The 25,734-nt window shown below is 38.2% G+C and overlaps 4 protein-coding genes across 5 annotated transcripts; 1 reads left to right on the forward strand and 3 right to left on the reverse strand.

Moving 5' to 3' along the window:
- Nucleotides 1-261: 261 nt before the first annotated feature.
- Nucleotides 262-8,683, reverse strand: LOC6566805 (protein spaetzle 4). The gene is made up of 3 exons (XM_001992846.2): nucleotides 8,469-8,683; nucleotides 1,905-3,187; nucleotides 262-1,084 (listed from the first exon to the last, which is right to left on the reverse strand). Exons 1-3 carry the CDS (start codon nucleotides 8,517-8,519, stop codon nucleotides 616-618), a joined length of 1,803 nt encoding a protein of 600 aa, XP_001992882.2. The 5' UTR covers nucleotides 8,520-8,683; the 3' UTR covers nucleotides 262-615.
- A 4,060-nt stretch (nucleotides 8,684-12,743) lies between these two features.
- On the forward strand, nucleotides 12,744-15,106 carry LOC6566806 (conserved oligomeric Golgi complex subunit 8). Its single transcript, XM_001992847.2, has 5 exons — nucleotides 12,744-12,827; nucleotides 12,894-13,369; nucleotides 13,432-13,645; nucleotides 13,707-13,888; nucleotides 13,940-15,106. Exons 1-5 carry the CDS (start codon nucleotides 12,755-12,757, stop codon nucleotides 14,723-14,725), a joined length of 1,731 nt encoding a protein of 576 aa, XP_001992883.2. The 5' UTR covers nucleotides 12,744-12,754; the 3' UTR covers nucleotides 14,726-15,106.
- Nucleotides 15,107-16,902: 1,796 nt separating this feature from the next.
- LOC6566807 (E3 ubiquitin-protein ligase RNF6) lies at nucleotides 16,903-17,793 on the reverse strand. 2 transcript variants are annotated; one of them, XM_032739393.2, is made up of 3 exons: nucleotides 17,733-17,793; nucleotides 17,179-17,670; nucleotides 16,903-17,098 (listed from the first exon to the last, which is right to left on the reverse strand). In XM_032739393.2, the coding sequence occupies exons 1-3, from the start codon at nucleotides 17,784-17,786 to the stop codon at nucleotides 17,027-17,029; spliced, it is 618 nt and encodes a 205-aa protein (XP_032595284.1). In that variant the 5' UTR covers nucleotides 17,787-17,793; the 3' UTR covers nucleotides 16,903-17,026. The 2 variants fall into 2 exon arrangements, with proteins under 2 accessions (XP_032595284.1, XP_001992884.2); XM_001992848.2 differs by having other exon boundaries at nucleotides 17,082-17,098; nucleotides 17,153-17,670.
- Nucleotides 17,794-18,403: 610 nt separating this feature from the next.
- On the reverse strand, nucleotides 18,404-19,273 carry LOC6566808. The gene is made up of 2 exons (XM_001992849.2): nucleotides 19,240-19,273; nucleotides 18,404-19,168 (listed from the first exon to the last, which is right to left on the reverse strand). Exon 2 carries the CDS (start codon nucleotides 19,163-19,165, stop codon nucleotides 18,545-18,547), a length of 621 nt encoding a protein of 206 aa, XP_001992885.2. The 5' UTR covers nucleotides 19,166-19,168; nucleotides 19,240-19,273; the 3' UTR covers nucleotides 18,404-18,544.
- Nucleotides 19,274-25,734: the final 6,461 nt, after the last annotated feature.

Here is a 25,734-nt window from a genome sequence, read left to right on the forward strand (position 1 = left end):
ATATATATATATATACTTACATTTGTAAGCATTTTATATACTTGCACGTATATATTTTTTGCAATAAATATTTTTTCCAGAATGTTTTTTGTGTGTTTTGCTTTTGGCTTTATTTACAGATCAAAAAAATATGTATACAGTTTTTAATGTTTTATGGCCACACGTCCGTAATGCAAAATTATTTCTAATCGAAATTAATGATAAAAGCAATACTATTAAACGCAGTTGAATATCGAATTCGTTTAATAAATATTTCAAGGTACATTCGCTCTGTAAAGTTTTCGCTGGGAAACACATTATGTTGATCTTTATCTATATACAATAACACAATGGCTGGCTTAACGTAGAATCATTTAACAATTAAAGGGTAACTCAAACAACAATAATTACTTAAATATATCTTATTAAACTAGTTTCTATTAATTGTGAATTTCAAGTGAAATTTAAAGTTAGCATAACTTAAATTTGAGACAGTTTTAGATTATTTATTTTGAGTCGTTTTAATTACAAGGGGTTATTTAGTTTTTTTTTTGTACATGGGAGGGACTAGGACTAGGTACTCTTTCTCTCTGTCTCTGGCTGTGCATGTGTCTGTGTCTGTGTTTGTGTCACGAGCTAACCCTCAAAGAAATCGAAGTCATCGCGTGGCCGATACCATTGATCTGTGGCATGTTCGTAGATGGCACGTTGCACCTCCGCTTCGGCTGCCCGAATTGGGTCCGGCTGTGGCATAGACTGTGTCCCATCATCGAAGCTGCTGTCGGAGCGCGGACTACGCGATGTTGCCCGAAAATCCATGGGTATATTATAGCACTTGCATATGCAGCTGGAGGGGAAGCGAAACCAGTCGGAGAAGATGCCACGGCACTCATTGTGTGGATCGTAGGCCAGCAATCGATGCAATCGATATTGCTGCTCGCAACGACAGCCGTCGCGACAGAACATCTGCTTGAACTCATGCGTGCATTTCTCCCAGTGTACATACTGCTCAAAGGGATACAGATTGAGCAGAGCCAGCACCTCGCCACGTGTGTTGTTCGCCCAAAATGGAGCAACCACCTCATCCTTGACAGGACAAGCATTGCTGCAAAAATAGCGGAGATAATCAATGAATGTCAATTAGCAAATTAATGGAAATAAAGAATAAATAAAAAATAAAACTAAAAAATATAAATAAAAGAGATATAAGTAAATAATTCTCAAGTGAAGAAAAAGTCTGTTTCGAACTTGTTAACTATTTAATGAAAATATTTAAACAAACCTGTATATAATACTTTATTTAAAAGTAACCCGATTTAATAATTGTAACTATTTTATGGATATTCCTATAAATTTGTTAATAAAATATTATTAAATTTATTACAGCAAAATTAAGAGAAAAGTCAAAATATGAATTTACCTAGAATCGCCTAAGAATAAAAATTATCCTGAAAATTAAAGTTTTTCTCGTTTTTAATTGGTAACGTTTTCTTTTGATTTTTCAGAAAAATATTTCTTAATAAAGAATAAAAGAAATTATTTGTATCGCTGGGATAAATAAATAAATTAAATAAAAGGAGACTTGTTTTTGGAATAAATGTTTTCTGAAATTCAGATAATAGTAATGAAATTTGCACTCTCAACTGTTAGAATTAAGTTGCTGTCTGCTTTAGGGAACAAATTAAAAAATATACATTAAATTTGACATATTCTTTCTTAATTTTAGGAAAATTTAACATGAAATTAAGAAAATAGAAACCTTGGTTTACAAAGAGACGCACAAGCTTTCGCTTCAGAAATATACATTCTGAATATTAAGGTGAATTATCCTTGAAGATTTTCTAAAATTCTGGCTGGTCTTTTTTCCGAGTGTACTTACCGTTGTGGACTCTTAACAATAAATCTTGCACCTCTTTCGTACTTACACTCCACGCATATTGCTGCTCACCGCCATCGGCTCCTGCTTCATGGCATCTTGGAAAAGCTGACCACCCTCACGCAATAGTCCGGCTTTTGTGGTGCTGGTGGCTGGTGCAGCAGTGGTGCTGCTGCTGCTGCTGCTGCTGGTGGTTGTGGTGGTGGTGGTGCTCACAGTCAGTGGCCGGCGCTGTTTCTCCGCATTCAAAGCCGCATTGAAGGTGGGCGAGAAGAGTGAGGCAAAGCTGAAGGGTGTTGTGGTTCCCATCGTTGTCTTCGTCACATTTCTGCGTGGTGGCAAAGCGCTGCTTGCCGCTGTGGTGCTGCTCAGTGTTGCAGCAGTGGTTGTTGTTGTTGTTTGCAGTGGTGCTGCCTTAACGTAGGCTGCTGCTGCTGCTGCCTTGGTGGTTGTCGAGGTCTGCCTGCGCAGTGGCATCACTGTGGTGCGTTTGGGTGCCGCCGTTGTGGTCTTTACCAGTGTTGCAGGTGCTGCGGCGGCGGCTGCAATGCTCAAATTGCGTAGCCCTTGCCCCAGTTGTGGTGAATCAATAATTTGTATATTTTCACCAGCAACCGTGCGCTGTGTCGTTGTACTGGTGGTGGAGCTGGTGCCGGGCACTTCATAAACACTATTCGAATCCACACTGGGATGTTCCGGTTGCACAACAGTTCCTGTTGAGCTGGAGGAACTAGGTGTGGTTGTTGTTGGCGTGCCAGTTGTTGTTGTTGCTGCTTTTGTTGGTGTTGTTTTTCTTGTTGTAATTGTTGTCGTTGTTGGTGTTGTTGGTGTTGCTGTTGTTGTCGTTGTTGATGTGCTGCTCACAACGGACACTGGTCGAAAATGTGGTTCCATTAGCACATCGTTGCCCTTGTAGCTGCTATAATCATCGCGATCGCTGTCCCGACCATGCAACATATACTTGGCGCCACGTGGCATCTTCGAGTAGCGTTGCGCCGCCTCCTCGATGTCCTCCGGGTCGACAACCTCATTGTTCTGGATCTCATCGCGTAGTATGGAAATGTGTCGGACATCGCCGTACATGCGCTTCATCAGTCCCTGGTTCTCGTGGACAAAGCGACGCACCGCATGCCACGGATATATTGAGCCGGGCAGATGACAATACGCCTGCTTGCCCAAATCGCAGGGTATCGCTGCCAGCATCTGGGCACGACCACGTCGCGACACTTTACCGTTCGGACTGCACGAGTTCGCCGAATCGAAACCGAAGCTCGGCGTGCCAACGGACTGCGCCACGGCGGACATGAACAGTAGCACAAACAGGGCAGAGCACTGCAATTGCAAAAATTAAATTAAGAAAATTAAGAAATTGTATCTTAAATTTGGAAATAAAAATGTATACTTGAAAGTATATTTCTTGTACTCAATTGTGTTTAAGTTACACTTTTTTATAGCCAGTTAAGTTTTTAAATTTATTTAAAGTGGTTTTCATTCGAGCAAAAATTGTATTTTTAGAGAGATAAATATCCAGCTTATGTTACGTTATAATCAACTGTCAGCGAAGTAGTTTTCTTTTTTTTAATTTAATGTACTAGATTTTTATTTAGAGAGCAATTAAAAAGGTTCTTGTTTAATTTAATTTTCTAAGGAAACATTCACAATATTTTCAGCAGCTGCTACATTATTTTCAGTACTTTATATAATATAATGAAAAATATAGAAAATAATTATGTTCTTTTGACATATGTATATCTAAATGATTGAGTTGCTTGCTACCACTACGTACTAATGTAAGAATAGAAATAAATTAAGTTTGGATAGGCGAAATATGTTCTAGACCGATATGCTTTAAAGTTTATGCTTAGTCTCATCTTGGAAAAGCTAAAGCCCCTTTTAAATTTGATCAATCCTACTCCATAACTTTGTCAAATTTGATTAGAGTTTCAATATGCAGGGTTCTTTAGATAATGGTTTTACTTCTAGATGGATACATCATTTAGAATTGGAATCGCAATTCTGGCGCTATTTACCTATTGTCATCGGTAAAAAAATTCTGAGTAACTTTGCCTAATTTTACCCAATTTATAGCAATAAATGTGTAGGAAATTTAAATACCGATCTTATAATAATGTCACAGCAACATACCCTACAAATCTGACAGATCGTTATAATTTTAAGAGATATATGGTTTTATCGATTTCCATTTATCGATATTAGCGATTTCTTAGCTACTCAGGGGACGTAGTACCTAAATTTGATCACTTTGTCTGACGTATATTAATTTATAAGCCAAACTTTAAGTCTCTAAATTCAGCTAATATACTCTTCAGAGTAAAAGATCAATTAAATTAATGAATGAAAAACTGTTTGTTCTGTTTTGCTTCTACAAAACTCAACTCGCATGGGCGCCAGCAACATTTGAAAGGTAAAGAAAAAGTCTTGGATATATTGACGGGAATAGAAAAATGCATTTAAAAAGCACGAAAGAATTCAATTTGCGGTTGCACTTTAGAGTCAATCATGTAGGCAACGAATGCAGTCGGCTCTCACTCGGACAAACAGTTTGTGGACAGCGTGACGAGGTAAAAACCCAAAAGCGGAACGAACAAAATACGCCTCTTCTTCTCCATATCTCCCTCGCCCCCACGCCTCCAGCTCTCCATCTGTCCCTCTCTTTTTCTCTATTACCTGCCTCTCAGTGTGTGTCGCTGTCGCTCATCAAATTTTACTTTCACACAGTGGCACAAACTGCACACAATCACTTTACTAGCCACGAGCAGATGATCGATGTGCATTTGCATGGAGGGGGCTCAGAGGGGTGGTCTGCAATGGAGAGAGGCAGAGAGAGAGAGAGAGAGAGAGAGAAAGACAGAATGGCCGCAATTACCTTGATGCATATATGATGGATAAGTCGTGGGGGTCTCTTCGGACCGGCATTGGGGCCGTTCGTCAAGCATTAAGTGGCCAAAAAGTGAAGTGTAGAAAGACACAGAGACAAAGAGAAAATGAGACAGAGAGAAAGAGTAAAAGAGAGCAATTAAAAGCGAGTGGCTGGCTAGCCAAGTAAAAGTAAAGTGCCGCAAAAGGCATTGTGAAAAGCACCTTGGTCTTGGTCGGGGTATTGGTATTGGTCTACTCGAGTCAAGTCAACTCAACTCGAGTCGATTCAATGGGGTCCCTTACTTAAACTTTCCCTTTCTGTTGCACAATCGACGGCTGGCCAAGGAGCACATAAAGCTACACACACACACACACTCACACACACACACCAGAAATCGGAGCCCAAGCCAGTCGCAGCAGCAGCCTGCCTGTTTCTGTCTCTTTTTGAACTGGTTTGCTTTTTTTTGTTTTATTATTTTTTTTTTTTTATACATGCATCTCAAATTTGATATCCATTCAGTTATCATTTTAGCTTGCATGCGGTTTTTGTTTTTTTTTTAAGTTGTATGATTCACCTCACTATTGCGTGCGCTTAAAAAGAAAGTGCTGTGCTGTGTGTGTGTGTGTGTGTGTGTGTGTGTGTGTGTGTGTGTATTTGGGACCATTAGACTAGCTTGCTTTAGTCAGCGGGTTAGGTAACTATGCCATGTGCATTATCGATCTGCGTATCGGTGACTCTTTTTGGAAACTCCACATATGAAATCAGTAAGCTTTCCACGAAATTGGTTGCGCAAGAGTCTTGAAAAGGAAAATGAATGCAAATGATTATTAAACGTAATAATAAACTTTAACAGCGGAAGATTAAATTTGTAATAAATCTCAAAATGTCAAACTACATTTTAAGGCATTCTTAATGTAACTTTTAGCCGAGCTTTAACTATTCTTATTCTATAAGCCAAACCTTGAAACTAAAATTTAATCCGAATCCAAGCGCGAACCAAACCTTTCAGTAAATGAAAATATGTAAATAGAATAAACAAATGGTGGAACTAATGTAACAAACACAGCTGCAAACCACTTTATGACTTCATGGAAATCCGTCTCACTAAGCGAACTTAAGGATGAAATATTGGCTTGGACCACCACTGCTAATATAAAACTTTAAAACAATCCGTTCGCTAAGTGAATGTGTTTATTTAACAACTCAATAATCGATGTGGAAAACCATTCTTTCGCAACGAACTTAAGGATGAGACTGCACAGCTAAGTAAGTATGCATTAAGACAGGAAAAACAAATGATTTAAGCAACTCATCTGCCTTTTATATAATGTTAATTAGTTTTATATATTTATTTATAGATAAATGCTTAAGTCGTAATTAAGTCAGCCTAAATTTACTATTTTAAAATTATATTTTGTGCTTCTGAAAAGAGAATTTTGGAATAGTTTAATTTAGCTTACTTAAAAATGGTTTAAACATTTATCTATTACTATTTAAATATATATAATTATTATTTAATTATACTATATAGTTGAAAAAGCTCGAAAAAGTTTTTAAACCTCATTGTATTTATAAACTTGTCATAAGCACGAGAAGATATTTCTATTAAGTTAAGATATTTTAACTTGCTCTTAAATTCTTTATAAGCAAAATTAACTTAAATTATTAACTTTAACTTTAATTATTATTATTATGAATTTTGTTTAAACTGCAGCAAATAGCCGCAAATGCCTTAAATGAATATGAATAAACAAATGACTTATGCAACAAACATGTTCTCAAACTAATATTTACTAATATTGTCGTCATTTTAAAATAGTATAAATATGCTAACTCAATTGTTGTATAAATATATATCTCTTATTATTTATCTTTTAATTATACTATATATCTAAAAAATTATGAATCTATAATGATATAACAAATGACTTGGGCAACGAACTCGCTTTTAAACTTAAGTGTTTATTTATATTCTCTTTATTGGCATGAGCAGAGAATTCTGTTAATTTGATAAGCAACATTTACTTCTTTTATTTTCATCTTTTATTTTTACCAGGCAGCTGCAAAAAGCATTAAATTAAAATAAAACTACAAATGACTTCAGCAACGAACCTGCTCTCAAACTCGAGAAGATAATTTTGGTAATTGGATAAATGGCATTTACTTAAACTGTTATCTTATTATTATTATTTTCCTTTCAGTTTTACCAAATAACCGCAAAATGCACTTAATTAAGATGGAACCACAAATGACTTAAGCAACGAACCTGCTCGCAAACTAATATTTTGTATACAGAACGAAATTGGGTCAAATAACACACAACCTGAAATGGAAAGCAAAATTGCTTTCGCTTCGTTCCACGCCAAAACTATATCCACACATATATACTATGTACATATAGCGGAATATTTATGTATATATATATATATATATACAGAGAGAGAGAGAGAGAGAGACAATTAAAAAAAGAATCTCACATGGAACACAGCGAACGCGGGTGACTTGAAAGATTCAAGTGCAGACACACACACAGACACAGACACACACTTGAATACATTGTCATATTTCTTGGTAAACCTAGAAAAAGCCATAAGGAAATTGGAGCAACAGTCTGGCTAGTCGTTCTGTCTGTGTGTCTGTCTGTCTGTCTGTCTGTCGTTCGGCTGTCAGCAGATGCACTAACAAATCAATATGTCGAAACGGGCGCTTTAAGTCAACTGGCATCGAGGAAGACATTTGTCACTTGTCCATGACGCGACTCGCTTTAATGTGTCAGTGCGATTAGGATTGCCGACTTTCTAAGAAGCCTCCTGTTGCTGCCAACACCATCAACATCACCACCACCACCACCACCGCCACCACTTGCACCACCACCAGCTGACTGACTGGCTGACTGACTGGCTGACTGACTGGCTGACTGACTGACTAGTCAGTCAGTCTATGGCCTGCCCGTTTATGTCTTCATTTACTAACTGCTAGTCGATCGGCGAGAGATCTGCGAGATGGCCAATGAATTATTTATCAATTTAGAAGTCAACTGCAAATGAAGTTGATGTTACATTTAACCAAATTTGGTTTTTCGTTATCGCCATTTGTGTGCGCGGCTAATTGCCATTCCCAGGCGCAGCTGTTGCAGCAGTTGGTGAAACTTACAGCAACAAAATAGAAAGACTCAGACGACGAACTTGACGTGCAGCTCCATGCTAAATAAATTGTGCATATTCATTTGATTGCTTCAATCGAAGAACTGTTTTGCTAATTATTAAGTTTCACTTATCGACCTACACACCGGAAAAGATGCCCAAAAAAATCGAACAAACATTTAATCCAATTTGGCATACGATTTGTTGTTATTTATTTTTCATTTAAATTCAACTGACGGCCCAAAAGACAAAAAAAAAAGAAGCAAAACTAAGAAATCGCTTCAACGCACTCAAAGAAAGTGAAATTTTTTTGTATATATATTTTCGTCTCGCTCCCAACCGGTAACGAAACAACAAAAGCAACAGCTGAGCTCATGTGTGTGTGTGTGTGTGTGTATTTATACATATTTACATGTGTGTAAATATGAGTGAATTTGATGTCTTATCGCTTATTTGATCAGCTGATACGAGGCACGGATCCCAAGCCCAACTGAATACATGTTATGTGACACTGTTGTCGCAGTTAACACTTTTGTCACCAAATAACTATATAGTTATATATATATATGTGTATAGTATGTGTGTGTACCGTTATTAGCTGTGTGATTTGCAATCGCCTATCCATTTTCGTCAGCTCCATTGTTTACTTTCACTCTGTTTTGGCAATAGCCCCCCAAGTAAATAAGGTGGCTTTGGAAATTTCGTCAAAGGATTTCGCAATGTTTCACTTGGCTGTTGGATTTTGGGGACCCGGCCCCGTCACACCTTGTTTTTTTTTGTTGTTGCTTTTTCCCTTTTTGTATTTCACTGGCTTAACAATTTATTTGGGATTCGGTTGCAGACTTCGATGCGGTTTGAGATTTGCGTTTATATAACGGCAACGCATAGTATGCATAATAATAATTAATATAGTATTTCGCATTTGTATTTATTTGGAAAAGTATGTTAACGCCTTTTTGCACTGCACTCCGTTGATTTCAGCTGTCTGTCCCGCTGTTGGATGAAACAGGCGCACATAAACCACAACAACAGTCGATCCCAAAAGCTGGAAGCCGAATTTAAAAAATCACGCTTACACGCTTCGCACTCACGTTTGCAACTGCGGCGAGAGTTGCGCCACAGACTGGCAGCAAGCACAAATGACAACGACGACGACGACGACGACGGCGACGGCGTCGACAGCGACAGCGCCGATTGAAGCGAGTGTTGTGACGACCCCGCTGCCACCCCGCAAAATCGGAACCCGACTCACGACAGAGCCAGAAAGACGGCCAAAGCAAGCGGCGCAAGCGAAAACGCTTTTCATACCCTGTATGCAGATGCTGCAAAATATGGGTGTATAAAGCACAATATAGTCATGTTATAATCATTTGATTTACAATTTATTTGAAAAATGTCGGAATTTATTGTTATTTATTTACACCGGAGAGAGTTGGTCTGTTTCAATGAAATAATCAATCAAATAAATTGTGTATTTTATTCTCAAAAAAATTATTTTATTCATATTATTTCTTTGAAACGGACAAATTAATAATGCCATAATCAATTAATTTACAATTTATTCGAAACTATCGCAAAATATCATATAGTAATTTATATTAATTTAGATTACACTTTATTTGGTAATGTCGTCATTTATTATTCATTATTTATAATTATAAACCATTCAGTTTAAATATTTAAATAATTAATTTTATTAAATTACACCGTAGAAAATGTAGCACATTACAGGGTATACACCAGTTCATATTTTCCTGTTAACTCGAGCATTGTTACTTGTTATTTTTACGGCTCTGCCTGGTTTTGTTGTTGTTTTTGCTGTTGTTGCCTTTTTGCGATTGCAGGAAAACTTTTTCTTATTTATTATTCGAAACGTTAGCAACGGGCGGGCGCAGCAAAACACACAACATTGAAAAATGAGCGAGCGCAGCAGCAGCAGCAGTGCAAAAAAATACAAGAGCAACAACAACAACAACAAGAAAAACAGTCACACGAGTGCGAGAGAGCAAAGCACCAAAGACCCGAAGACGAAGATGTTTTGCCCGAGACGAAACGAAGGCACGACTTCGCTACCGTTGTTGTTGTTGTTGTTCCTGTTGTTGTTGTCTCTGATTGTGGCTGCTGGTGGGAAGCAGCGAAGACGATGACGCCTGTTTAGTAGGTCAGTAGTGGTGGCCTTTGTTGTTGTTGTTATATGTTGTTGCTGCTCCGCCTGCTGTGGCTGCTGCTGCTGCTGCTGCGTTTCGTGTTTGAACAAAAAGTGCGTTTTTGCCAAGCATAATTTACACAGCTTGCCAGCTGTTTCCGACGCGAATCGAAAATTAAATTAATTGTGTAAATTATCTAACTCAAAATTATGGTTTATGGTTCAACTTAAACACCGTTTGCTGTAACTTCAAAATGCATTTTTGGTTAATTGAGTGATGTCTATGAAAAAATTGTTTGGTTTTTATGAACCCATAACAACTACACAAATACATAAGCGTGCATAAACATGCATGGCTCATTGACTAAATCTCTCTCTCTCTCTCCTTGCAAGTCAATGACTTTCGCACAGAGGAAGAGAGAGAGAGAGAGAGAGAGAGAGAGAGAGAGAGAGAGAGAGAGAGAGAGAGGGGGAAGAGAGTCCAATATCGCCTGCAGTTAAAGTCAAAGTTTAGCCACACAAAATGCATGTTGGAATAGCCACAAGACTTAAATGATTGACAGCTTCGCGATCCGCTCAATGGGTGTGGGTGTGAGTGTGGGTGGTGGGTGGTTTTTCGACTCCATTTCCCCATTTCAATTACGTGTTTCCTTTTTACATTTCTTTCGCCACTTTTTTGTTGAATTTTTGACAAATTTATAGCGCATTCTTTTGCTAATTGTTATTTTATGTAACATAAAAAAATATATTTGTAAAAAACTTATAATAACTAACATATATATGTATGTAAAGAGACAATTATTATTTATTTATTTAATATCAAGTAAAGTCTGGCGACAAAAAAAGATACAAAAAGTAAAAAAGATAAATTAAATTAAATTACAAATCAAATTTAAAATTTAATTTTATTTAAGAAAATAGGAAATATTTATAAGATTTCCGGCTGTATATAAATGCGAAATGGCCCAACATTTGTTGCATGGATTATGTATATGTATATAAATCTAAACCTTACTCTTATTACACGCTTGATAAAATTACAAAATAAAATAGCTATGAAGACAATAACTTTAGATTAAAAATAAAATTTAAATATCATGTCCAAAATACAATAAATTAATTTATAATTATAGCTACATTGTTTCTTAGTGGAAATTAAAGGCATGAAAAAAATGATCGTTTTTTTTTTGGTAATAAAGGGTATCTCATTGTTGAGTAAATAAGTAAATAAATGTTTAGCAAACACAATGATTTCAATGATATGTATGTGTGTGTGAGTGTGTGTTTTGGTGTGTGAATCCACACTCCATTATATATTTGGGTTAAAGTGAAAGTGCAGAATTAATAATAATAATAACACACGGCTGAGCACCTTTGAATTCTAAAGCGTACTCAAGAAGCTTGATAAATGCAATTTAATTTTTACTTGTCAGGTGCAAAAAATTGCGTTCCAATCCAGCAATCAGCTAAATTACTGTAATTATGAATTAAAAATATTTTTGAATGTAGAACACTTGAAGGCATTTGATGGCATTTGAGATTAAGGTATATTTTCTCAAGGTGTAGTTAAGTTATTACTCAAAAGAAACCATTTTTTGGATTGTCAAATTAAAATGTATGAAAATCAAAACACTTTTAAGCATTTTTTATTTTTTTTTTTAAATTTATTTATGATTTATGTGTATAGTATTTAAACTTTCCGGCCAATAAATGTAATTATAGAAAAGATGTGAAGTTACACAAATTATCAATTCGCATAAAACTGATCACAACTCGTTTTCCAATCGCTAAACAGGTGGAGTGGTTTTTAATGCAACACTACACAGCCAACAACAAAAGCAACAAAAGCAACAACAACGACAACGACAATATTGTCTCGACGACGCCAAAATGTCTAGAGCTAAAAGCACAGCAAAGATTCTGGCTTTGGAGCCTGAACGAGATGAAAGTGCGCGACTGGTTTATTGGATTGCTTCCCATGCAACCCATGCGACTGCAACTCAACTCAAGTTCATTAGCGTCATCGTTGTGTGGTGGACAGACAGACTGGCTGACTGACATAAAGATAATATGTTATAAATTTTAGCAAATAGACAAATAAATGTTCTACTTTCACCAGTGCAATCGGCAAAAGCAGACGCATGATTAACAACCACAAAGAGAAATTGCTCGAGCATGGAAAGTACAACTGTTTAATAATTGTAGCAGTAATGCAATATAAATATGATTATTTTTGATATTTTGATTTTGATAAAGTTGAATTTCAAATTATAACCGAAAACATTTGAATGGCTAACAAATCACTGAGTTTTGTGCTCGTATCAGTTAGCTTTTTGTTGTGTCACTACACATATCGATCAATAGTTTTGCTTGTAAAATGAATCGTTATATCGAGTAAATTGTTCGCAAAGTAACAAAACATTGTTGTTTTGTGTTAGAAAATTTGCTTGGCAATCCTGAATTCGATAATTATTTTGTGACATATTGGGCACCTGCAAAACAAATATGATAAATTTTGATTTGACTAATTCTGATTTTGCTGAGATTCATTTTATAACCGAAAACATTTGAATGGCAAACAATTCACTAAGTGATATGTTCGTATCAGCTAGCTTTTTGTTGTATTTCCACACATATTTACCGATAGTTTGCATTGTGAAATGTATCGTATCATCGATATAAAATTGCTCGCAAAGAAAACAAAATCATTTTAATTATTTTAAAATTAAATGGAATTATTTGAGCAAATGGATATGGAAAACGAACGTGTGCTGAAATTGATATTCCCGAATGGCATACCAGGTTAGTACTGACAGCAATATAGAACATTTTTAGCTGTCAATAACAATGTTGTTTTTTGTTTGGTAGAAAATTTGCGTGGCAATCCGGAACTCGATAATTATTTGGCCAAATTGGGCACCTGCAAAGTTGATCAACTGAAGAAGGAACAAACTCGCCTGGCCGACGAGACGAAACGCATATTGGAGCAGACTCAGGAGCTAGCCATTTCCAATTACAAGACGTTCATCACAACCGCCGAGAACTCGCGTTCGATCTTCAATGAGTTTCAGAAAGCCGAGGAGCAGGTGGACACGCTGATTGGCAAACTGCCAGCGTTCAGTGGCAAATGCGAGCAGTTTCTGGAACATTCCGCCGAGTTGAACGAACAGCGTCGCCTGAACAGCACAACACTCCATAAGAATGCCCAGTTGCTGGAGATTCTGGAGTTGCCGCAGTTGATGGAGCGCTGCATACGCGAGGCACGCTACGAGGAGGCACTCGAGCTGGCCAGCTATGTGCAGCGACTGGGCCAGCATCAGGGACACCTCATACCCGTCGTGAATGTGGGTGGTAATCTTCTATTTTTTCTTTGCTAATTCCTTTCTAATTCCTCGCCCAATTGCAGAGCATTGTTCGCTCAGTGGAGGCCTTGTGGCATACGATGCTTGTGCAGCTTGTGGCGCAGTTGCGCATGGATCTGCAGCTGCCTAAGTGTCTGCAGATTGTCGGCTATCTGCGTCGCATGCAGGCCTTTGGCGACAACGAGCTGAAATTGAAGTTTTTGCAGGCGCGTGACGCTTGGCTAACATCCTGCCTGGAAGGGATTCCCACAGTTGATGGTAGGCTACTAAAAGGGCATAAATATAGATAAAGTATTTATATAGTTTATCTCCTAAATAGCTCAGCAACATCTGACCAAAACGATTGAAGTAACGCGCATCAATCTGTTCAACATTATAACACAATATCGAGCCATATTTCCGGATGGCGAACAAGCTGTTGGCAAGTCCAGCAATTTGAAGTCGCTGCAAGGCGTCAGTTGCAATGGTGATCGCCTGTTCCAAGCCTGGCTGCATAATAAGGTAAGCTGAACGCTTTATCCAAGATTATACATAAATTGTATTGCCTTGCAGATTAATGCCTTTCTGTTGACGCTGGAGGCGGATCTGCAGCGTGGCGTGAGCTCCATTGAAACCGTGCTGGGCCAGTGCATGTACTTTGGTCTCTCCTTTAGTCGTGTCGGTGCTGATTTTCGTGCTCTGATTGCGCCCATCTTTGTGCGTGTGGTGAGCCAGAAATTCGAGACAAGCATTAGCCATGTGAATCAAAACTTTGGGCAGGAGTTGGATAAATTTACGCTGATCAATAAGGTCAGCTTGCATACGCGCAAGCATCTCGATGCAGCTGCGATGAGCACTGATCCGGACTCGGAATCGTATGCGCCGCCAGAAACATTACTGGATTTCTATCCACTTGCCGTGCTCTGCAATGGCTATTTGAATGCTTTGAATGAGTTGCGTTTGTGTGCCCCGTTTGCCGTGGCCACCGATGTGACGGGCTGCCTGCAGAAGTCACTGCAGTTGGTGGCCCAACGGGTACTCGCCTTCTATCGTCAGGAGCAGCAGGCTTTCACGGGCAATGAACGAGAGACGTTTGTCAAATTGTGCTCTTGCCTTGCGTACGATCTGGTGCCATATGTCCAGCGTTGCATTCACGGCATCTTTCCGCCCCAGTTGATTACCGTGCATCTGGGCATTAGTTTGCTTCAGTTGGAGCAACAGCAGCTCACCTTCTTGCAGCAGACACAGATCTTGGAACCACTCAAACATCTGCTGCCAACCAAAGTTCTCATTCATACGACGATGCCAGCTGTGTCCACAACGGATCCAACTAATGCGCCAATTACAGCTGAAGGTTAAACCAGATTCCAGTTGATTGTCATTTTTTTTTTGTTTATGATTAATTTTGTATAATACCAAAGACTACAGAGATAGTTGCCTTGCCTTGAAGCATTTATATCTCTAGAGTCTTTGATAAAACTTAACCAGGTGCCAGTTGCTAAAGGACGGCATTTCCGATTCCATGATGTATAAATGTATATTTAAAAATGTGCTGATAACCCGACTAGGACACTTTCGTTATTTTTTCTTTGCCAAAACATGTTAATAACATATTTACCCCATTATACTACATTAAATTATTTAATATATTTTATTCGCAGCCTACTGTTTATAATTTAAAGTGCATATCTTCGACACTTGAATGCCTGATCAGCAAAATATATTTTTATTACTAGCTCTTCTTCATTTGAAGCGTGGTATTACCTTATATTTTATTATATAGATTTAATAAATGTTAAATAAATATAACTTATTAAAAATAGCGCTAATTAATTCGTATCTGGTGTCGAAACTGCGGTTATAATTCCTAGTTTAAAAAATATTGTACAACCTTGGTTTAGTAAGGTAATATTGGGAACATTTTTTTGTTTATCAATAATCATGAGATATATCTGTAGAAGGAACAATCGGATTACGAAGAGAAATAATTTTATTCAAGTAAGGGACTATACTCAGCCAACATTATGGCTCCAATAGCAATAATAGGTCGATGGATAAGTTACTGTATGAATAACTTTTTATTGCATACCAAGACAAAACTCCCTAAATATATATGTATTCTACTCCTAACAATCGATTAGTATTTGAGGTTTATAGTTGAATTTTGATAACGCAGTCGGCAAACCACTGTTAATTCGTTCTTCAATAATTTCACTAATTTATTTGGGAATGACTACACATACAATATTATACTTCTTGGAAAGAAGAGTTAATAATCTATAATATCATATAATATATGCACAGATACCATCATATAGGGCTAACTATATTTTTTAAAGAGGTGATTAAACTTAGTTTGCCTTACTTTTAGCAGTTAAGTTACTACACCTTGGCTAAAGTACATACATATATTATTACTCATTCCATAGTTGGCTTAATGTTTGCTGCAACATCTGTGGAAATTTGTATGTGTGTTGGTATTTTGATGAGGATACTGCCCAGTTTACAAGCGACTAAACATGCAATTGGGCACAAAGGCCAGCCAAAGCTATATAAGTGGCAGCGGGGGTTTTTTTTCTTTCTCTTCCGTAGGACCATGTGGAGAAGGTTTACGCGAGTGCAATAATATTTTTACGCCAATGCCCGAACAATCAAAAACGCGGCCCAACTTTGGTTGTGCAACCGCCAAAGCTGAAAAGGGTGTGTGTGGGTGGTGGGTGTTGGGCGTAGCTAGTTGATGCGCGTCGACACATGGCGGGACAGGATTGAGTGCGGTTTATAGGGAACGTGGAACGCAATTTAGGTGCCTCGTTGCCTCGACCTCGATCCGTGGAACGTTTGTAAGCAATTTCGCATAGGATGACTAAATTTTGAAGAGAAAAAGCCGTACGAGTATTTTTCTTTGTTGTTGCGTTCTCGCCCGAATCCCGAGTGCAGTGTGCTGAAAATTGGAAAACATGGCAACTGATGAATACAAGGACATGGACATCGACATGGACATCGCGACGCGGCTGTGGATGAGGTGAATGTCAATTTTTCGATGTGTAGGATGTGAACGCGACTGCGGCTTAGCGTTGAATGTCAGGAGGCCCGGGTCCGGGTCCTGGTCCGGGTCCGGGTCTGGGCCCGGGCCAGCCGGACGCATTTTGACCACGGCCTTTGTGGGTGCGGACGTTTTCTGTATTTTTAAGTCCACCACTAAATACAAACGAAAGCACTCAAGCACAAGTTGGTCACGATTGCCAGCTAACCGCTTGGGCAACGGACAGCCGGGCAACTGGGCAACCGGGCAACGTGTAACGGTAACAGACAACAGGGCCACCTTTTTGTTTTTCTGGGGCTGCAGCAATGGGAACAACAAAATGCGGCCTACTGCCGTCCAAAATGGGAGTTGGGCATTTTGATTGCGAATCGAAATAGATTTTGCGGTATTTTGTGAAAAGCAGTGCGAAACGAGCTGTGAATGTCTATATATGTGTGTGTGTGTGTGTGTGTGCTCATTTGTTACTTTGACGCACTGTGGACAACATTGCGTATACGCGTTTTGTACGTTTATTGATTGATTGAACTAGAAGGCATTTTACACACAACACGGCTTCGTTTTTGAAAATCATTCGTTTACTTTGGCAATTTCAATTGCCTCCAGTGTCTCTCAGTCTTTCAAATTTTGCTATCTGGTTTCGATTCTCCTTTTTCATTTCTGTTAACCCTAAAGTGCCGACTTTCTGCCACCTATAAATTGAAAGGGAATATTTGATCATATGCAATAGAAGTATTTGAAAATACTATTTCGGAAAGATCAGGTTTCGCACTTGATTAACTCGGCTTGGTTTTCGGCATTGGGGGCAATTCTTTTGCTGCTCCAGCCAATGGACAATGCAATTCTTGCCATAGATGTGGCCACAGGGCAGACAGACGAGACGGTGTTTACCAAGGAAACTCGTCTCGGAGAGGCATACCGTACAGGTTTTACGATATGAGTCCTTGTGCATCTCCTCCAATTGGTCCTGCATGGATTTTATGGTTTGCATACGTTTTTCCATATGTGAAGTTATCTCGGTCAGCTTTATGCTTAGCTTGATGCCAATATCTATTATGTTATTCAAATTTGTCTCAAAGAACTGCGTTGAGTCTTGCTCATCATCATTTTTCTTACATGGCTGCTCAGTGAGAGCCATCAATTCGTCAACGAGTTGATCTTTCTCCTTGATTAGAGTTTCCAATCTAGCTATGTGATCTATATTTTGCTGAGCGGATGTTGGCCTCTTACGGGTCTGTTTGGCAGTTCGACATTTGCCCATTTTCTATATTGATAAGGTCTTGTAAATATTTCTTATTTATTTTAAAATATTTTGAATATATCTACCAAGTGCTGTGAATGTCTCGAATAAGGAATTGAAACTAAATATTTGCTCTGCATGTTGCTAACTAATAAACTAAGCTGTCATACAAAAATTCTAAGCCGCCTACTACATCTTTAATTGTAGAGAATATTTGATTTGAAACTATTAAACAACTTCTGGAGATGTAATTTGTAAAATGTTAGCAATATATCAATTTTTTTACGTGATCAATTTATACACAAGTTTCTCAAAATAACTTTAAGTGAATATATATAGGGTTAGATGGAGGTGAGATATTTAATAATGTGTGGACTTATTTTAGAAAATCATTAGAAAGTCTCATAACTAGAAAGTTACAGAGAAAATACATTTAATTTATAGGTATTTTGGTAGGTGTTTATAATTTATTAAATAAATGAGTACACAAAAATTCGATTCTTTGCGAATTCTCAAAATAGGCTCAGTCCTATTTCAGCTCAAATTGTATCCAATTTCTACACTTGAAAGAAAAAGGCGTTATGCGACCATGCCCTTTTCGACAGTCTAAATCCCTGCTCAGCACTTTGCTGTTATTAAGTATTGGGAGTGTCGTTATAAATTTATTTGAGAACATGACTGCATTCAGAACATGATTGGATTATAATTAAAATATAAAAATATAAATATAAGATTATGATTTTAGAAACAAAGACAGTTCGACTTTACACCTCGACTCATTTGAGCTTGAATTCTCAACTCGATTCGGCGGTTTATTATTGTAAACATATTGAAAGTAATAAAATGATTCAGATTAGATCATAATATGTGTGTGATCCCCAAAGCGGATCGTTTCGGACTAACACACTGAGCAGGTTTCCCGATTATTGTATTCGCGAAGTTGCTTATTAATATTCTCCAATTCCGCATGCTTCTTGCGTTCATCTTTCAATATTTGCTCCAAGCTTTCTATGGTTTGGATATGCGCATTGTTTAATTCCTTTAACGAATTAAGGTTATCATTCGTTGACATCTTATTGAGTTCCGTTGCATCAGCAGCGTCTGTGTTTGTTGTCTCCTCGTCCAAGCACACATTCATCTCTTTGAGGAGATCTTCCACTTCAGGTTCGGGCTCCATGTTTTCCTGAGCTGGAGTTGGTCTCTTATCGTCTTCGCGAAGTTGCTTATTAATACTCTCCAATTCCGCATTCTTCTTGCGTTCATCTTCCAATTCTTGCCCCAAGCTTTCTATGATTTTCAAACACGTATTCTTTAATTCTTTTACCGAATTAAATAAATTATTAAATCTTGTCTTATCATGATCATCATCAGCAGCGTCTATGTTTGTTGGCTCCTCGTCCAAGCACACATTCATCTCTTTGGGGAGATCTTTCACTTCAGGTGCGGGCTCCATGTTTTCCTGAGCTAGATTTGGTCTCTTGCAAGTCTGATTGAGACGTCGAGCTCGCCTTTTTCCCATTTTCTATAACGATAAGATTTTGAAACATTAATTCATTTATATTTTTGTTTAAATAATTTTGGAAAAATGCTTACCGAGCTGTGAACGTCACAAAAAATGGATTTGAAATGAAATATTTATTTGCTCAGCATTTTATCAGCTGGTAAACTAAGTTGTCATATAAAATTCAATGCCTACTACTACTTTACTTTTGAGTTCTTAATTGAGAAGCATTTTGTAAATGGTGTATGGGAAAGTTATCGATTTAGTAGCTCCAAAAATGTTCTAGTATTTTTGTTTTGTTTTTAAAGATGATAAGAGTATTTAAATTGAAATAATACAAGCAGTTTGTGTGTCTTTATTTTACGCTTATTCGCCTCTTGTGCGATTTGCGCCAGTCCCTGTAATGGCTGGCTGTTTGGCTGGCTGTATGGCTGCTAATTTATCGGGATAATTGCCAAATGAGCAAATGGGTAGTTTTATTGGACACACGGCTCAGCAATGATGACGCAAAGGCCACAGACCACTGTCTGTCTAGGGCTAGCCAAACCCTGCTGAGGGGATATATTTATATATATATCTGTATATCACATACATACATTTTGCTGCTTTTCTTATATTTTAATTGTAATTTATAAATTGAATTACATATTGGCTGAGAGGGGAAGATGATGAGACTCCCTTTTGCGTTTATTTTGGTCAGTGGTGTCTTTGTGGCGTCTCAGAGCTGAATTGAATTTAGTACTTAGCGCCGTTAAGTGCGGCAAGCGCTTCTGGGCTTTGAAAGGGAAACACGCACACACACCTTGCTTTCCTTTTTCATGGAGATCGATTTAGTAGATTCAATTTGGATACATTTACTTGTATGGCACAATATGCAAAATTATTGCCACAACGCATTGAATTCTGGCAGCGATGAGAACTCTGTTTTTTTTTATTCACTTTTTTTTGGTGCTGCTCAACGAGTTGGAAAATACCCAGGGAGTTGGATTTCAATAAGGGGGGGGAGTGGGATGTGTCTTGTGGGTTGTGTGTGTGTGTGTGTGAGTGTGTGCGATAGCTGGAACCTCGCTGTATATGTAAATTCGCATACAAATCACTTGCGTGCTCGCCAAATGCCCTTAGGGGAATCCTTTAGTTATCCTTTAGCGATTTTTCAAATAAACACGCAACAATTTTTTGTTGTTTCGTTGTGTTTTTTTTTTTTTTTTGGTTACTTTGCCTGCGGCTGGAAAGTTTGACGCGCATCTTGTCAGAGAAAATAACCAAAGTATCTGATTTCCTCAAACTCGTTCACTCGGTTTTTTTTCCCCAGCTGTCTGGGGAAATTGATAAATTCTATTTTACTTTTTTTATGTATTTATTTTTTGGGCTTTTGTGCCACTGATTTGGGTTTATTGTCGATGCCGCGTGGTGCACTGATAGGTATATGTATGGCGACAATGCCAATGTGCGCCTCTAGGACATTCAAAGTGACATGTGCGAGCCTCGTCTGCCAGTTCTCGTTATGGCCAGGCTAATGTTGTATGCCCCAGTAACGGTCGTACCCATGCCGCGGGCTAAATTCGCGTGACTTTGACAGAATTTGTCAAAAATGTTTGCGAGTTTTGCCTGATTAGCTTTTAGCGAGTTTGATAAAAAAAGAAATGCTGACACTGTGCATTAGATGAATTGGCTAAAATAATATATGTATATGTATTATGTATTTGATTTCAATACATTTCTGAATAAATATATTTGAAAGTTCAGTTTAGAATAATAAAAACAAAAAAACACTTTGCATTATATGATTTGGCTAAAAATATGTAATATATTTTTGAATAAATATAATATATTTGAGAGCTCAGTTGAAAATAATATTTAGAACAACAATAGTTACAATAGCTAGTTATTAACACATATTATGTGGTATAAATACAGCTCAGATAATTTTAAATATCTTACGCCATTCAGTTTGGGGTAAAAATAATAATATAATGATTTTAAATACTAATAAATAATTTATTCTCCAGGTAAAGTGATTTGAAATAAAATTCAAAGTTTTTTTTAATAATATTGGGGAATAAAAATAAAACGGAGACATTTTCTTGTATTGAAAAGGACTCACCTAAAACCCTTTACATGAAGGCAGCTAAATGCCTATTTAAATTAAGAAAAAAAGGTTCGTTTAATTTGAACTGTTGAATCTTGAATCAGTTTTGAATATTTTTACTTCACGTTTTTAAAAACATTTGTTTTTTTTTGGTTTTTACCATTTGTAAGCATTAATTTCAATATTCAAGTAAAATTTGTTTTCCGCATTTCAGTTGGCGACTTAATTAGCGAATTTTCAGGTATCAGGTGTTGGGCAAAATGCAGACACAAAAGAAACTGCAATCAATATCCAAGTGCAACGTTCGGGAATGCCCGTCATTATGACAATGTCAACTGGCGCGGGTGGAATAGTGGGAGAGGGGTGGGGGGTGGTGCACCCCCTTGCTAAGGAAAATCACACAGAAAAAAAGCTGCTACAAAGTTGAGAACAATTTTGCTACCCAGTTGAATAATTCCCCTTCCTTATTTTACCATTTTTTCTTTCGCACAGCAGAGTTTTCTATTCCTGCCCCCGGCATACCCTGTAACCAATATAAATGGTTGGGGGGAATTTTAATCAAGCTGTGCAAATGTATGTGATATCGAAATCAACTTACACAGACTCACTGAAATTTTCGAAGAAATCTATAGCTGCTTAATAACTGCAACTTGGCTGCTGGGTGAATTCGCATCGAGCATTCTTACTTCTATTTCCCCTGTGTTATTTTTTATTTCTCAATTTTTATATTCTATATAAGTAAGTGTGTGTGTGTGTGTGTGCTTGCAACAGTGTGTGTATATTATATTATTGCAACGCGAACCAATAACCATCGAGCGGACAGTGTGTTTCAGCTCGCCATTGGCTTGTCCTGGTCCTCATTCTGTGGCAACGGCTCAAATCCAGACTCTAAGCTCCATCTCCAGTCTCAGTTGCAGTCTCAACCTTTTTTCTTTTTTCTTTTTGTTTGCTGCCACTCTGTGTGTATCGGCAGCAAGTGTGAGAATCTGTGTGTGTGAATGGCCAGAGAGTGTGAGAGAATGTGTGTGGTTGTACAATAACTGACCGTTTGTTGCTGCTTCCTTTTGCAGACCAGATTCACCTGTCCGCCATGTTATTCTGTGAATTTTATATACCACCCACCCCCCTCACCCCTCCCACACCCCTCTGCGAACTTCTTCTGCGTTTTCTGTGTATTGTTGTTATGATAGTGAAGGTGCCAGCAAGTCGAGCCACAAACTTGGCTGGAGCCCCACCCCAAAATGAACCCACTTGCCACCCGCATGCCCCCAACCCTTCCGCTGAGGTCACCTGCCAGCGAAACCATTTTTTTACGATGCGCTTGGGTTTCTTTTTTTTTTCTTTTCTTTTTGTGTTGCTGGCCAAGCAATATAATTTATTGAAGCTCTAGCATTTTTCAAAATGAAATTTTTTTGTAACGATGATTGAACGAACTGTGTGTGTGTGTGTGAGTCTGTCTCTGGGTGTGTACGTGTGTAAGCTTGTATCTGTATCGTATATCCTATATCTGTGTCTGTGTCTGTATCTGTATCTGTATCTCTGTTCGTGCTGGTCATTGTTACGAGTTGTGGGTTGCGCACGTTTTGGCCTGTCCATTGAACGCCATATTCTTGGTCGATTGAAAAGTAAAACATTTTTTATTATTCGCACGTGTGCAGCCTCCCAGCTGTACCCAGTTACACACCCACACCCACACACACCCACACACACACACACACCATTTTATTACTACCAAAAAAAAAAAAATAATAATAAAAGAATACATTCGCTTGTAAGTTACATGGGTGTGGGTCGCTCTTTGGGTGGTTTAGTTGGGTCAGTTGACCCACCCATCGCCCAACTGCCCAACCGCCCACCTGTCGTTGTCCATAAAACTTTGGACTTAACTACCCTTAGGTGCGGTCTGCTCAGCCTTATGCTAGGTGAGCTCATGGCTTTTATGATACCCCTCACACACACACACACACACACACACACACACACACACACACACACACTCGCACACACATTTATCGAGGAGGAGCGACTCACTTTTGTGCGCTCCTTCATATTTGATAAGCAAGTTTTTCTTTCTTCCTTTTTGTTTTTTTTTTTTCTTGCTTTTACTGTTGCACGCCATCAATATCCGTCGCTGCCATGCTCTCTCTCTCTCTCTCTATCTCTCTCTCTCTCTCTCTCTCTGCGTCTCTCCTCTCCACCCCTCTCGCTTGCACTCGCTCTTGCTGTGTGTGTGTAGCTGACTTTTCCCTCTCTCTCTCTCTCTCTCGCTGTCGCTCTCCTTTTCGCTCTCTTTGTCTTTGTCTGTGCCTTTTCTTTTGGTTATAAAAATATTTCATTCAATTTTTTATTTGTGCCGACGGTGCTCGGTGGTGCTCTCGCTCTCGCTCTGTTCCACATGGGGGCAACGGTGGGGCGGGGGCCTTGGCTCCCATTTAGGTGATTTTCTGTTTCGCTTGCGCTCGGTTTTTATGTCCAGCGATTTATTTGCCCAGCCAGCGGACCACATGGTTTCTCATTTTTTTCTCTATATTTTTCTTATTTTTTTGTCTTTTGTTTTGTTTTTTTTTGTTTTTTCTTTTTTGCCAGCGGCCACAGGTCGGCGACGCCATTCCCTTTCCCATCCCCAATGCCACATCACCGTCGTCGTCATCCGTTTTCTTCGTTTTCGTCCCCGTGCCTCGTTGGCTTCAGCTTCAGCTTCATAATTTCTCGCCGTTACTCTCACTCTCTCCCTCCCTCCCTCTCTCTCTCTCTCTTGCTCTCTCTGTCTCTCTGGGTGTCTCTCTGTCTCGCTGCTGCATCTCAAGTCTGGGCCAAGTCATGGGTTGAGTGCCATGGGTCAAGCTCGACCGAAGTTAATTTCGTTTCTTCTTCTTCCGCTTCTCCTATTTATTTTTTTCTTTTCGCTCTTCGCCTGTTGGCCATGTATTTGTTTGCACTTTTATAACAATGTTAGCGGATTGGGTGGCATCCAGGCTGGGACAACGACCCACAGGGTGACCCCCACCCCATTTCTCCATTCCTGCACCCGCACCACCATCAACCTGGACACCCGCTGTTACTATTTCTGGTGGGGCGTTGAGTTTGTGGTTGCTGCTAAAATATGATGTCATGCTTTTTATAGTTCTCTGCATTGCTTCTAATATAGTGAGCAAGACGTGGACTGAGTTCATCTATATGTCTGTGTATAAACTTTAACTTAATTATATGTTTGTATAATAGTCGGTTTACACACGCTGCCACAATGCTGCCATATATTTTATTGCGTGTTTAATTTTTAGTGGTAAGACTGTAGCCAGAGACCAATCTGCCAATAAGCGCTTAGACATGTTGACCAGGGTATTTACACTATCTGGTAACTCAAAACTGTTGTTAAATTATTTGTATTTCAACTAATAAGAAAGAAAGAAAATAAAACAAATTTAAGACGAGCAGTGGATGTGGTAATTAGTTGTTTAAAAGGAGAATATTGGGTTCTCTGACATTTTGATAGAAGAATTCAGAGCTGAGGGGAGCTGAGCCACCTGCACTCAATCTGTAGTCAATCTTTTTAAGGTTCGCCTTCCAGCAAACTGCTGGGCAGGTTAATTTCAATAGGAGGACCCTCGAGCTCATTTTTTTTTAAATTAATATTTTTATACATTCATATTACAGATAGTATTTATGCTTGAAATGGAAACTAGCAAATTGGCAAAGTATGTTTTTCGATTGACGCGTCTTGCAACTTGCCATTCAAATTTATTCGCCTCGAGGTTGCCAAATATCTTTGTTTAAGTGTTTACCCATGAACAAATTATCTCTTGCGGATACGTTGCCAGGTGACAGGTGTTTACACGTATCTGGCACGGATTTTGGCGAATATTTGCCAAAGTAGTCAGCGCGTGTAAACCCACCTTAATTTTACAATACAGTGTATCCATTGTCAATAACTTTTGTGTTGCATACTCTAAGGAGAATTGAGATAACATTTCTTCATTTAGATATAAGAGTAATATCTAATGCTGTGTCCCCCTTAGTACTTATCTTAATATTTGAAATACTTATTACTTAGTTTATTAAGTTATTTGTTGCTTAGATTATATCTTTTTTTTATAATTAACATATGTGTTTTCGAGTTTGATCTGGAGACAGTAAAAACATATTTTACTTAGTTTATATGAGAACTTGTATTCCAAATTTGAAGTCCCTAGTTCTTATAGTCTCTCAGATCGGGACATAGCTAAATCGACTGGACTTTTAATGCTGATCAAAAGTATATATACGTAATAAGGTTTGACATGCTTTCGACAGCTTCATTCCACCCTTTTGCCAATTTTTTATGGATAAAGAATACAAAAAGAGTTTTAAAAACTCAACTGTACTCTAAGATTACAGATAAGTTCAAGAATCGATGGGAGTCTGGCAATTCGACAACAACAATAAAAGAAGGAAAACAAGTCCATCGAGTAACACATAAACATTTATATCATTGCCATTAAAAATGCTTTTGTTAATGCCT

This window comes from Drosophila grimshawi, unplaced genomic scaffold (assembly GCF_018153295.1).
Source record: "Drosophila grimshawi isolate 15287-2541.00 unplaced genomic scaffold, ASM1815329v1 contig_1377, whole genome shotgun sequence".
NCBI classification, from domain to species: domain Eukaryota; kingdom Metazoa; phylum Arthropoda; class Insecta; order Diptera; family Drosophilidae; genus Drosophila; species Drosophila grimshawi.